The following is a 14762-nucleotide window of genomic DNA, read 5'->3' on the forward strand; positions in this document are numbered from 1 at the left end:
CAATCATTACCTAGTGCGGAATACTGCATCGTAAAATGTAGTGACTGTGATGGACAGTGGTCTTTGGAATTTAACAACATCTACTGGTACTTACTTATTTGAAAAAAAAAACCAAGATCCAAAAATAGTGTTTTTGAAAGAGAAAATCAATATGGACAGCTTCTAATGATTTTAAGTGTGATATTCAATATAAAAAATATGAAAAGTACTAGATTGATATAAATATTTATTTTTTCTTTCTTCCTTTTCCTCCACCTTTCTTTCTATCTTGAGCTTTCTGTCTTTTATTATCTGATTTCATTCTTGGATCTACCACTTTATATGGGCCTTTATGACCAGATGGACGAGCTGCTCGTTTACCCATTCCTTTTTTAGCCACCACATATTTAATTTCTTTCTTTTTGGTTGATAATAAGCCTGCTTTCTTGTAGATTCTGCAACAAAAATAATGAATGTTACATGTATGTGGCAGCTGTTATCAAATAGTCTGTTTATATTTATGTCAGTATGCTGGGGGTGTTTTTGTTGGTTTCCTCTTAAAACTGATGTGTTTTCTCCGGTTTTAGTTTGGAACCATTGAAGACTTGTTAATTAAGCAATGGCATAGTAATTTAAACTCTCTATATCATCTTTATGCACACAACCTTGATTTTTAAGTCATCTCTAAAAGAGAGCACTCACAACCATTTTTTACATCATTATACAACCTTGTGCCGAATGTGTGAAGATAGAAGTGCTAACATGACATCAGTTTCACTTTAAGACAAATTATCACTTGGGTATATCTAATATGTGAATCTATACTGCATCTTGTTTGTCTTAAAAAGACATTCACCAAGTTCCAAGATGTTTATGCAAAATCTTAACTATAAAATACTACACATGTTTTCTAAAATATATAAATAAAAGTAATAAAAACTGCAAATATTTTTTGCCTTCAAACAACTCTTCTAAACTCATTGCAATTACAATCTCTTATAAATAACATTCTTAATACATGTACCAATAATCAATTTTGTCACATTAACCAATTTAGGAATCTGATATGAATATTTGGAATAGGATTAGGTCATTTATTAATTATAGAATATCAATATCTTAGGCAATAATCCAATGAAGATTGTCAATTAGCTTAGGTTTAAAGTCCAAAGTTGCCATAGCCTTCGTCAATAATGGCTCTTAGATGATCAATAATTGGATAATTTAGTAATGTAAAAATGAAGAGTTATTAATGTTATGAAGTGTGATGCACTAAAATGGCCATTCAATTTCTGTTAAATATGAGATAAAATTTGTTTTATCATTGATCCTACAATACTTGAGAACTTGTTATAGTTTGATGTATCAACAATTGTCTGTTGTTTTGATGTCTGGCTGTCTTTTTTTAAATGTCTTGTATCATTAGGTTACTGTTGCACAGTACTAGTGTATTGTGCTTAATTGTCAAACTAAAAAATGCTATGTTTCAAAAGATACTTTATTTTGCATGCAGTGAACACTAATTTTAAACTTAATGCTTTTCTAAACTTTTTGTTGACATTCATACTCATATTAAACTATACTTATAGTTTTTCATAAATTACGTTGAACATTTATTTATCGCTCATTGATTGATTTTCTTTATCAACAGGAATGTTTGTCAAAAATCAATATTTTTCATATTTTTCTTTTCTTTTATTACTACAGACAAATGACAGATATAATCCAACAAAATATCAAATATCAAAGTCAAAAACAGGTTGTTTTCAGTCCATTGAGGAAAAACTAAACTAATCATGGATTTCTACAAAGTTTGTGATATTTCCAACATTTCAAAAACTAGCATTCTGTGAGTAATGTATGGCAATACATAGCCCCTTACCAGTTAAAAAATTCATTGTATTGAAACAAAATTTAACTTGATATCTAACTTGTCAGAGTGTAAACTGTATAACAAATATCAAGTCAATATCTTAAAGCATGACGAAAAAAAGTGTTGAAAACTGATTATCTAAATGAATTTTTTAAGTCCAAGAACCATAACTCTGCACAAAATCATTAGACCAGAACAAAATTCGAACTTGATCTGTAACATGTCATGATAAAACTTTATACCAATTTTCAAATCAATATCTTCAAGCATGACCGAAAAAAGTGTGGAAACTGATTATTTGAGTGAATTTTCTATGTCCAAGGATGATAACTCTATACAAAATCGTCTGACCGGAACAAAATTCAAACTTGATCTGTAACTTGTTATGATATAACTATATATACCAATTTCTAAATCAATATCTTCAAGCATGACGAAAAAAAGTGCAGAAAACTGATTATTTGAGTGAATTTTCTATGTCCAAGGACCATAACTCTGCACAAAATCATCTGACTGGAACAAAATTCAAACTTAAATTGTAACTTGTCATGATAAAACTAGATACCAATTATCAAATCAATATCTTCAAGCATGATGAAAAAAAATGCAGAAAACTGATTATTTGAGTAAATTTTCTAAGTCCAAGGACCACAACTCTGCACAAAATCATCAGACAAGAACATAATTCAAACTTGAATTGTAACTTGTCATGATAAAACTAGATACCAATTATCAAATCAATATCTTTAAGTATTATTTTAGTGAATTGTCTAACTCAAAGGCCCATTACTCTGTACAAAATCATCAGACTGGAACAAAATTCAAACTTTATCTGTAACTTGTCATGATAAGTAATACACAAAATATTAAATCAATATCTTCAAGCATGAAGAAAGAAAGTGTGGAAAACTGATTTACCGGACTGACAGATGGACAGACAGACAGACGGACAGAGTGCAAACCTAAAGTCCCATTTGACTTCGTCAGTATGGGACTTATAAAACATTGATCAGAAAGTTTACTTTTACAATATATTTCAAAAACATTTTTTTTTAATACAGCATGCTTAAGTTTTAAAAACAATGTGATACATGCAAATAATGCATTGACCCATGAAAATGAGGTAAAGGTCTAGAAATCTATGTCAAACAGAAATGTTCAACATACAAAGTTCTATAGATCCTATATAGTCCACCTATTATTTTTTTAAATAGACTGACAACCTTGAAAACTAAATAAACTTTATCCTTTGTACTGATATTTTATTTCATTTTATTTTTTTCGTTCCTACTGAAAATCTTATATTTGTATTTCCCGCTCAAAACTTTTTTACCGGAATCCTCTGGTTTTACCTTCCCCATATAAGATTTAGACCGTTTGGTATCACGTGAGCGTTTGACATGAACTCTTGCATTTAGCGATTCAAAGCATTTGTTTGAAATTGATGTTGAAAGTTTTGAAATCATGGTATGATGAATGATTGCCCTGTGAAGAGCAGGGTTTCAATAAAAAAAGTTCGTCCAATACAAAATTATTAACGTGTGTACAAAATTTTTTTTAAACAGACGTTGTATCCTATGTAGGGGTGGCCTTTGGTGATCCGTAAATCAGGATGATTATGTTAATGATGCCTTCGACCAGCTTTGACATAATATTTATATCTGACATGAACCAAAGGCTTGTAAACATGGTAAAGTGTAGAATAATTGGCAGTAAATTCGCCAAGTTTTTCCATACAGACCATTTATGAATGCGATGTAAAATGCATGACAATTGTGTTAAAGTCTTGTAGCATTTTCATTGAAAACACTGGCACACACGAAAGTTTAAAAACTCTAGGGTTGCAAGCACAGGCAATTGTCTCAGAAATTTTTCTGAGACAAGTGCCTGAAGTTGTTAGTAAAATAAGACAAATGGTTAGTTTTAGCTCTTCCAACTGGTTGCATGACGATGATGATGAGAATTGCACTGCCGGGCAAAGGCTTTATATTCTAGTCAAATATTCTTTTTATTTCACAGATATCATGGTAATTTAAGTTCAAATTTTGATAAAATTGTTAGAATATCGGAATAAAACATGCTATAGATTGCACATTGTACAGCTGTTTTACAGACCATGCTGGGGAGATATATAATACTAATAAACCTTTAGGTCGAGGGCATACAACATTTACAAGGTACATAGTACAGAATATTAGTGTAAGTTAAAACTCTTAAAAGTTCCAGGCATATAAATATTGAAAATATGCCACACAGCCCTATATTTTTGATATTTGAAAACAAAATAATAGTGCATATGAATTAACTTCACATTCTACATTATACCAATAGTCCCAGAAACTTAATAGTAAAAGCATATTTAAACAAAAGCAATACAGACAAAAATGATATCATGCAGATTTTGTATCTATAAAATAAAATATTATACCTACCTGCCCACCCATGACAAAAAATGTACCGAGCAAAGTTATTTTTTGGGAAAGAAAAATGAAATATTTTACCTGCCTACCAACCCTGTTCCAAAAAATAGGGTTGGAAAAAGGAAAACAAACAATATTTTAATTTAGGCCTGGGGCATAAAAAGAAGCTGTCCTCAGGAAGTAGACATTATAATGAATTTTCCCATGGTCGGTTGTTGTCGTTTTGACACATTCCCCATTTCCTTTCTCAATTTTATTTCCCAGGCACCATATCAACTTTTATTCTTCGATATTTACTCCAGCTGTTCCCTTAACAATTTATACAAGAAAAGGAAAAAAATTATGTCATATTTATATCTGTAATTTATTTAATTAGTAAATTTAGACAAATCTTCTCAAATCGAGAGCAAAAAACACATCTTTTTTTTGTATTAAATAAAGAGGATGCAGGTGCAGAGCATTACCCCTGAAAATCAACCTCAGCTTAGCATTGGTAGACCGGCTGGAATAATCCTCAATGTTGCACGACCATTTGAAAGAAAATTTAAATTTGTTGAATAAAATGTTTAACATACCTACCCTACCTAATTTTTTCAAGAGGCGAAATAGGAAACACACAATTTATTTATTTTGGCCTTATACAGCCAGAATAGTACATCACATTCAAGGATATATTTCTATTATTTTATCAAAAAAGGCTTGACACAATTTTATGCAACTTAATATCAAAACTTATTAGTGCACCATACTCCACAATACTCCTGCTTACCATTCGTTATCATTTAGTACTTTTAAAAATGTTGTTGTTTTTTGCAAACTGTGCAAGATACGGTTTCAGTTTTCCCCATACCTCATCAAATTTTTTCTGCTTTACAGCCTTGTAGACATGTAATTCTAGTAACATTACCAAAATAATACAAAATGAATACTGCATAATGCATGCTATCTTTTATATTTTAAAAGATAGGAGACATTTCTTGTATTTTATCCTTCTGTTTTATTATAAGCCATGGCAGTCATGTTCGTTTGTTAGAAGCAGTAAAAATTCACAAACTTTACAAACACGCTCTTATGATCATTCAGGCCAGTTTTGGTTCAAATTGTCCTAGTGGTTTCAGAGAAGATCTGTGGTGACATGTGAGCTAAAACCTTGAGTTGACATGTACTGATAAACGTCAGTAACAGCCTGAGGTCTTGCCAATATATAATAAACTTACTGTTTAATCTGCTGCATTTTGTCCCTCTCATTGATATCTACTGTGTCAGAGACGGCTTCAGCTCTCTTCCTGGCTCTGTCTAGCCGTTTACCTTCCTACAATCAACAAAAAGGATTTCACATTGAGAATTGAAATTTCTGATTGATTGATTTTAATGCCATTTTTAGCCCTATTGGCTATATCATGGAGGTCAGTTTTTAATGGTGGAAGAAGTCAGAGTGCCCATAGAGAATCATGATCTTTGGCAGAAAAACTGACAATACTAACATGACTAAGTCAATTAAGATTGGAGTTTGAAATTACAATGTCTTATATATAAAGATTCGGTTTAACAATAGTCTAGTTTAAAGTAAGATTATAACAAGCTATTTTAAGGTCCACTATGTTTAAGTTTTCTTTAAAGAAGAACGGGTCCAAAGATATGAAGGTTTAAGGTTGTGGAACTTCTATAACATTAAACTATTATAGGTCAAATGTATTGAAAGTATCTGTACTATTTCTGAAATGTATTTAGCCCTTTATAATTTTTGATAGAATTTTTTCTTTTCTGTCAAACAAACTTTCATAAATTAATCTACAAAGCAATTAATAATATAGCCTAGTCCCACCAAAAAATATTTTCAAATTTTGTAGAATTTCCAGTTATAATGTAAAGTTCAACATAAAATTTTCCTTCCCAATAAATTCAAAACCACAATTAAATAATTAAAACAAGAGTGCACACATTGAAATGTCTCGACTTCTTTACTACAACAATCACATCAACTTAACATGATCCAAGAAAATAAGGTCAAGGTCATATAAACCAAACAAGAAATACATGTACACCTTACAATCATTCAATACACTAAATATAGTTGACCTATTGCTTATAGTTTCTAAGAAACAGACTAAACCGAGGAAAACTAAACATTGACCAATGAACCATAAAAATGAGGTCAAGGTCAGATGAACCATGCCAGGCAGACATGTACAGCTAACAATTCTTCCATACAACAAATATTGTTGACCTATTGCTAATAGTTTAAGAAAAACAGACCAAAACACAAACACTTAACACTGAGCAATGAATCGTGAAGATGGGGCAAGGTTAAATAAAACCTGTGCGACTGACATATAGATCATAAAATATTTTCATACACCAAATATAATTGACCTATTGCATAAAGTATTAGAAACTAGAGGCTCTCAAGAGCCTGTGTCGCTCACCTGTTAATGTGTTTACTGATGTCGGCCATCTTCGTTGGTAGGCGGGGTCATTAGACACTTTTTTTTTTAAATAGATACCCTAGTATTATGATTGTGGCCAAGTTTGGTTAAATTTGGCCAAGTCGTTTTAGAAAAGATTTTTATACAAGTTACAAAAATGACGAAAAGTTGTTCAATATTGACTATAAAGGGCAATAACTCCTTAAGGGGTCTTCTAACAATTTTGATCATGCTGACTTATTTGTAGATCTTACTTTGCTGAACATTATTGCTGTTTACAGTTTATCTCTATCTATAATAGTATTCAAGATAATAACCAAAAACTGCAAAATTTCCTTAAAATCACCAATTTTAGGGCAGCAACCCAACAACAGGTTGTCCGATTCAACTCAAAATTTGTGAGGGGATATATCTTATTCTGATGGACTTTTAAATCTTGAAAGATTTGCCCTAAATGTCTTAGTTTCAAAGATATAAAGCAAAAACTGCATTTTACCACTATGTTCTAATTTTAGCCATGTCGGCCATTTTGTTTGGCAGGCTGGGTCATCGGACACATTTTTTAAACTATAAACCACAATGATAATTGTGGCCAAGTTTGGTTAAATTTGGCAAAGTAGTTTTGGAGAAGAAGATTTTTAGAAAAGTTACAAAAAATGACGAAAAGTTGTTAAAAATTGACTATAAAGGGCAATAACTCCTTAAGGGGTCAACTGACAATTTTGGTCATGTTGACTTATTTGTAGGTCTTACTTTGCTGAACATTATTGCTGTTTACAGTTTATCTCTATCTATAATAGTATTCAAGATAATAACCAAAAACTGCAAAATTTCCTTAAAATAACCATTTCACAGGCAGCAACCCAACAACAGGTTGTCCTATTCGTCTGAAAATTTCAAGGCAGATAGATCTTGACCTGATCAACCATTTTACCCTTGTCAGATTTGCTCTAAATGCTTTGGTTTTTGAGTTATTAGCCAAAAACTGCATTTTACCCCTATGTTCTATTTTTAGCCATGGCGGCCATCTTGGTTGGTTTGACGGGTCATGCCACACATTTTTTAAACTAGATACCCCAAGGATGATTGTGGCCAAGTTTGGTAGAATTTGGCCCAGTAGTTTCAGAGGAGAAGATTTTTGTAAAAGTTTACGGACGACAGACGACGGACGACGGACGCCAAGTGATGAGAAAAGCTCACTTGACCTTTCAGGTCAGGTGAGCTAAAAAAGACCAAACCTCAAAAACTTAACTTTGACCACTGAACTATGAAAATGAGGTCAAGGTCAGGTGACACCTGCCAGCTAGACATGTCCAACTTACAATCATTCCATACACCAAATATAGTAGACCTATTGCATACAGTATAAGAAAAACAGACCAAAATACAAAAACCTACCGGTAACTATAACCACTGAACCATGAAAAAGAGGTCAAGGTCTGATGACACCTGCCAGTTGGACATGTACAACATAAAAGCCTTCCATACACTGAATATACTAGACCTACTGTTTATAGTATCTGAGAGATGGACTTGACCACCAAAACTTAACCTTGTTCACTGATCCATGAAATGAGGTCGAGGTTAAGTGAAAACTGTCTGATTGGCATGAGGACTTTGCAAGGATATGCACATACCAAATATAGGTATCCTATTACTTATAATAAGAGAGAATTTAACATAAAAAATCTTAACTTTTTTTTCAATTAGTCAGTGAACCATGAAAATGAGGTCAAGGACATTGGACATGTGACTGATGGAAACTTCGTAACATGAGGCATTTATATACAAAGTATGAAGCAATTAGGTCTTCAACCTTCTAAAATATAAAGCTTTTTTAAAAGAAGTTAGCTAACGCTGCTGCTGCCGGTGGAGGATCACTATCCCTATGTCGAGCTTCCTGCGACAAAAGTCACAGGCTCGACAAAAATGATAGTCAAAGCTTATACTCACTCTTTGTTTTTTCCTAGCCTTGGCTTCTGCCACTTTCTTGATAGGACGGGCATCTATATCTTTCATCTTCATTTTATACTCCTGAACTTCATCCTAAAATCATACACATTTACATGTAGTTATATTATACCCCTGAACGTTATCCTTCAATCATAAACATGTAGTTATATTATACCCCTGGACTTCATCCTTCAATCATTCATATACATGCAAATAGTATATCATTTTATATTCCTGAACTTCATCCTTCAAAGCCTGGTGACCAGTCAGAATTTTCAAAATTAAATTGCCATGACTACTTCACGGCTACAATATATATCATTCGATTCCCAAATTTTGTACTCAAAAAATAATTTGGTTGTCAAAAGAAAATATGGTGCAGTTTTCAGAAAGCAAGATATTGGATATATGAAATGTAAGCACTGACTGAAATGTGGGTTAGAAAGTGACAGGACATCTTCACATATCTAAACAAGGTAAAATGGTTTTCTTTAAGTCTTTGACAAGGTTCTGTATTTCCAATTGGAATTAGGACTGTAAACACCATTATGTTATGTTGACTTATGCATCATCCATATCAACTTTTGTAATAAACAATTTCCAGACTTCCTGTAGGTATATCATCCATCAAATAAACCGAAGTCACTATCATCAAATTCGAGTTAATTTCATCTTTACACCTATTAACTGTGTCCTAATACCGTGATTAACTGTAAGAAGTTAATAAACAAGTTACCCATTTCAGCTTTTGAGAAAATAGCACTAATTAAAAATTGAAATTAAACTCTTTTAATAATCAACATTTTCCTATTCCCTCACCGCACCATCAATCTTACACATTTACATGCAGTTACTATATCATTTGATATTCCTGTACTTCAATCAAACACAATAACATGTGGTTATTCTATCAGTTAGGATGAAACTAAAAGTTAAATTAGACCAAGCCTGCATAAAACATAGGCCATTGCAACTCTTCAATAATAGATAAACTATCTGAGTGACAGTTCTTCAATACATATGTAGTGTTATCAACACCTATCAAAGTATTCCCTCATACTGTAGTGGTAGACGTTCAGACCCAACATACAACATACTTCCCTCACACTTTAGTGGTAGACGTTCAGTCCCAACGTACAACTTACTTCCCTTATTTGTATAAAGTCCTGTTACTTTACGTTGTGCTCCCGTCGGGACACTTCTGTTGTCCCGAGCCCGGTCAGGTCTGCCGGAAGTATAAATACAGCCAGAGTGTGTGTCCCCAGTGGCCTAGATACTGATGTCAGTAACTGACGACAACAAATAACTGACAACTGAACTTATTATTCACAACTTAGCTTTTCACTTTGGCAAGAATTCTAGAACATCTACCACTTGGGGAAATATTGTTTATGTAACAACCAACGATATCCTTTTAAGGTTAATAATTCATCTGAAGTAATAATTTTTATTATCAAATATCAAACTGGGAAAAAGAGTATTAGTCACAAGGATCAATGTTCAACACAAAACAGACTCCCATTACAACATGTACAATATGGTAGCAACCAGCTGTCTAAAACTAGCATTGAGATGTGAGACATTGCACTTTGTTGAAGGCCTCATTGTGACTATGACATTAAGACATTCAATAAAAGTGTTGTTCCTGTGCTTTGTGTTTTTTCAAGTGTCTGCAAGTGTTTTGTGACATTACTTCTTTTGGATTACAATGTCACAAAAGGATCACACTATGGGAATACCACTGAAAATACCAGCCTAACCAAATTGTTTTTTTCTCACAAAAATGAAACTTTCATAAAACTAAAATTGCCAGAACATACATATGTACCGAGAGAAGGAACACATGGAATAACTTACCTTTGTGACAGGTAAATCCCTTCTTGTATGCTTTGATTCATCCGACACAAACCATTCTGGAAGGCCTTCATCATCATACATGAACCTGAAATATATAAACCTATATAGCAGTGGTTCACATAAATTGTTTCAGTAGCATGTAGAGAGTTAACATCTATTTACAGCTCTTCTATAAAAGCATGCAAAGCAAACCTTTGATCAACTTGCTTGCTATGTTACCTGGATGTTTGCAAACAATAGGTAGGCGGAGTTTAGTCTCTTTTATATATACTGGGATTTGATTGGACAATAAAAATTGACATGAAATGAAGTTAATGTTTATTGTCCAATCAAATTCCAGTATATAGTAAACAGACTGAAACACACTACCTACCTGTTGTTTACAAACATCCAAACAAACATAGCAAGCAAGTTGATCAAAGGTTTGCTTTGCATGCTTTTATAGAAGAGCTGTAAAGCCGGTTGTGAACTTGCAATGTTTGTCAATAGATGTAAAGAATCCAACAATCAACAAAAACAAAAAAGGTCAAATGTATCAAAAAATGTAAAACGCTGAATTTTAAGTAGTTAACAATCAACCAAAAATACAGTTACAATATATATCATAATTTTTAAAAAACATCTCAATACAGTGTCTCCCAATATACATTCCACCACTTTTTCATCACTGTGAACATTCGTTTAACAGCAGCAAGTAATGGATAATATCAATAAAGCATTGAGAATAAATTGCTTCGCTGAGTGCAGCCTGATACAACCGCAGATGTTGAACCCTGAACAGTTGGGGTAAATTTGGACACAATATTCACGCTAGACACTGTCTCTGAATTTGGATTGTGATCAAATTTTTGACATTGAGTATAGGTTGCTGACGCAAATAAATGTCAAGATCTTACAAATCTATTGCGCAATACTGTGCAATTAAAGATTCTTCTAGAAAATTTTCAAAAAATTAAAATCCCCCAAACTTTTGAATCCCTCCTTGGAGCACTTACCCCCACACTGAATCCTAACCTTTCCTTTGTAGTATGGAAACTTGTAGTACAATTTCAAAGAGATCCATACTCTTAAACACAAGTTATTGTATCGAAACTAGAAAAATGCTTGTTTTTGACCCTTTTTAGGCCCCTAATTCCTCCATGAATTGGGCAATTACCCCCAAACTCAATCCCAGCCTTCCTTTTGTGATATGGAACCTTGTGGTACAATGTCAGAGAGATCAATAAACTAACACACAAGTTAATGTCCAGAAACTACACAAATGCTTGTTTTTGGCCCCTTTTTGGTCCTTAATTCCTAAACTGTGGGCACCATAACCCCCAAAATGAATCCAAACCTTCTACTTGTGGCATTACACATTGTGGTACAATTTCAGAGCAATTGCAATACTGATACACAAGTTATTAACCTGAAAGTGAAAAATGCTTGTTTTGGCCCCTTATTCCTAAACGGTTGGGAGTATCATCTCCAAAATCAATCCCAACCTTCCTTTTGTGGTATTGAACCTTCTTCTTAAATTTTATAGAGATCCATTGACTGCAACAAAAGTTATTGTCCGTAACCAAATGTGTCTTCGGACGACACAGACGAGGCCGACATCATACCATTATCTGAATGCAAATTTTTTTTGCAGTCGTATAAAAATTGGATACGGCGAAATAAACCAACAAAATAATTTTCTTAGGGAAGATTTCCTACTTTCACAAGGCTTAAAAAGATTGTCTTCGTGTCCTACCTATGATATCCATCATCAACTATATCACGTTTTCTCTTTCTTGATGTTACCATGGCAGCTCCAATAGCTAATCCTACTGCATTCAACTTTGGAATATTGGCTGCTACAATGAAGAATTATTAATTAGTTGCCTCATATTTAAAAATAATTTCAAAATGAATTTTACAGAACAAGTTTTCTTTCTGCTTATTGAATATTCACTATTTCATATTAAAGTACTGACTTAAAAGCATATACATATGAATCTATGTCCCCTATTCAACCGGAACATACAATTCCCACTTAGATGCAAAACCTCAATTTGTCAGTGAAAAAGGTTTAAAAATTTAATGTTCACTTTGTGGCTATTGAAAAAAGAGGTAATAAGAAAATCATGAAAATATAAAGATTATGCCCTCTACAATTGTGAATATAGTGAACGAGATCATCAGAAGGAGGTGGAAATATATTGGACATATACTGCGAATGGATAACAACCGGCATGTGAAAAAGGTATTGACATGGACACCACAAGGGACAAGAAAGCCTGGAAGACCGAAAGGCACATGGAGAAGAGATATAGCAGCAGAGATAAAAAGGCATGGTTACACCTGGAATCAAATAGAAAAATCGCGAAAGATAGAACGAGTTGGAGGTCCCTTGTTGATGCCTTATGTGTTCAAGAACATGAAGAGGATTAATGAATGAAAAATTGTAAAATAACAATTGTTTTGACAAGGTGACTTCCATTACTTTACAATGCGGAAACACATTTTTTTTTTTTACATCAACATTACTCTAAATCTCTAGAACATCATTCAGTTGGAACAAACAGAGCTTACTTTCACTGTATTAGAATTTAGTTAATAAAATTATGATTAAAATTCCATGATAATTCAGACTATCATTTAAAATGTAAAAGGATGAACAGATTATAATATGCAAACAAATAATGCAAAATTGCAACAGAAATCCTACTATAAAGAGGAAATTCAATACATAATTTTTTACCTGAACCAACTGGCACTGTTTCAAAACCATCCTTTTTTGTCTGTGCTTTTTCTTTTTTTCTACTTTCCTTTTCTTTTCTATAAAGTTCTGAAGTATCATAATCACTGTCACTAGCATTGTCATCACTACTACTTTCACTTTCAGTATCACTGTCATCTGACAAACCACTATCATCTGAATCAACCAACTGTTTTTTAGTTTCTGAATCACTTGGAGGTTTGCCATTAGTCAATGTTTCACTGGATTTTTTGTTGTCAGTTGCAGCTAATTTTACACTTGGTTTTTGATCAAGAATTTTCCCACCCTTTTTAACATATTCATTAGCCATTGTTTTTAATTCAATGTCTTCATGATCATCATCAACTAGATCAGCAAAAACATCCTACAAATCAAACCAAAAATATCAATTAGCTACTTATAAAACTCATTTTTATTGCTTGTGTACATCAAAAGGAAAATGACATTCCATCATTGGCTAAATGTCAATTTTTTAATAAGTTGTTGCCAATCGCAAAAAAATTGAGCTACATTTAAAAATATTACAGATAATGCTTTAGATTCCGGAATGAAAAATGAACTAATGCGTTTTTATAGAATCTCAACAATTCAATTTATACATGTACAGTAAAATGAAGTCAAGTTACTTTGAAGGAAAATGAGCTAATAAGCTACAAGCTAACAACAACATAATTCCTTTGCAACAGCAACTCTAATATCTCATATGCATGCGATCCAAAAATGTCTAAACCAAAAGAAAACTCTATAAATATAAAGGATAAAAGAAACATTTAAACAGGACTTCATCAGTTTTTTTTTTAATGTAAGGTAATAAATTAACAATCTAAGGATTATTTTTCTATAAAGTGTGATTTTAAGCTCAAAATTGAAGACAAAAGGATATAACTTTATTTGCTTATTTTCATTCCATCTATTCTCTCATGAACATTTAAAAATTTCTGTCTTCAAGGTTAGCTTCTATTTTCTGTTAAATCAAACGATCTTTGTATATTTCTCTTCAAATAACTTTTTTGGTTTGACCAGAAGAATAAATAATTCAAAATTTTAGGTATTCAAGTTACTTATACTAACCATTCAAGCCCCAACATTTTCCATTCTCTCTACCTTATAAAGCAAATTGGAAATCTCTCTTATAAAACAATATTAAAAATATTGTACTTTAAATAAGCCACATACCTTACTGAACCAATTATTTAATTTTTTCTCTGTCCTTTGATCTCTATCTTCCATTTTGACCAGTAATGGATTCTCATCATTATCCTCTGCTTCAAGATCACTGCAACGACAGTCAGCATCAGATAAATATGTTTACCAGGTGTATGTTGCAGAAAGAAAAAGTACAATGAATGTTTAAGTCTTTTTACAGAAACCTTTATAAGAAATTCCTTTTTTTCAGTATTTTTACAGGAAATTTTTTACTCAATAATATTACATTACATACACATAAGATAAAAGCTGCAGAGAATAACCAATTCATGGCCTCCATACTGTGGATTAATTTACTTTTTTTG

At 32.5% G+C, this 14762-nt stretch overlaps 1 protein-coding gene across 2 annotated transcripts in view; it reads right to left on the minus strand.

Annotated features, from left to right (window-relative positions):
• Positions 1–209: 209 nt before the first annotated feature.
• The window catches only part of LOC139528194 (pre-rRNA 2'-O-ribose RNA methyltransferase FTSJ3-like), a 35726-nt gene continuing 21173 nt past the window's right edge, over positions 210–14762 (minus strand). The window contains exons 12-18 of one of the 2 annotated variants that reach the window (XM_071324069.1): positions 14428–14527; positions 13234–13615; positions 12244–12346; positions 10509–10593; positions 8652–8744; positions 5490–5584; positions 210–434 (exon numbers count right to left, since the gene is read on the minus strand). In XM_071324069.1, the coding sequence (XP_071180170.1) occupies positions 227–434; positions 5490–5584; positions 8652–8744; positions 10509–10593; positions 12244–12346; positions 13234–13615; positions 14428–14527 (1066 nt within the window). In that variant the 3' untranslated portion in view covers positions 210–226. The remainder of the gene's footprint in view (positions 435–5489; positions 5585–8651; positions 8745–10508; positions 10594–12243; positions 12347–13233; positions 13616–14427; positions 14528–14762) is intronic. The other variant, XM_071324070.1, reaches the window with a different exon arrangement.

The sequence above is a fragment of the Mytilus edulis genome, chromosome 6 (genome assembly GCF_963676685.1).
Source record: "Mytilus edulis chromosome 6, xbMytEdul2.2, whole genome shotgun sequence".
NCBI classification, from domain to species: domain Eukaryota; kingdom Metazoa; phylum Mollusca; class Bivalvia; order Mytilida; family Mytilidae; genus Mytilus; species Mytilus edulis.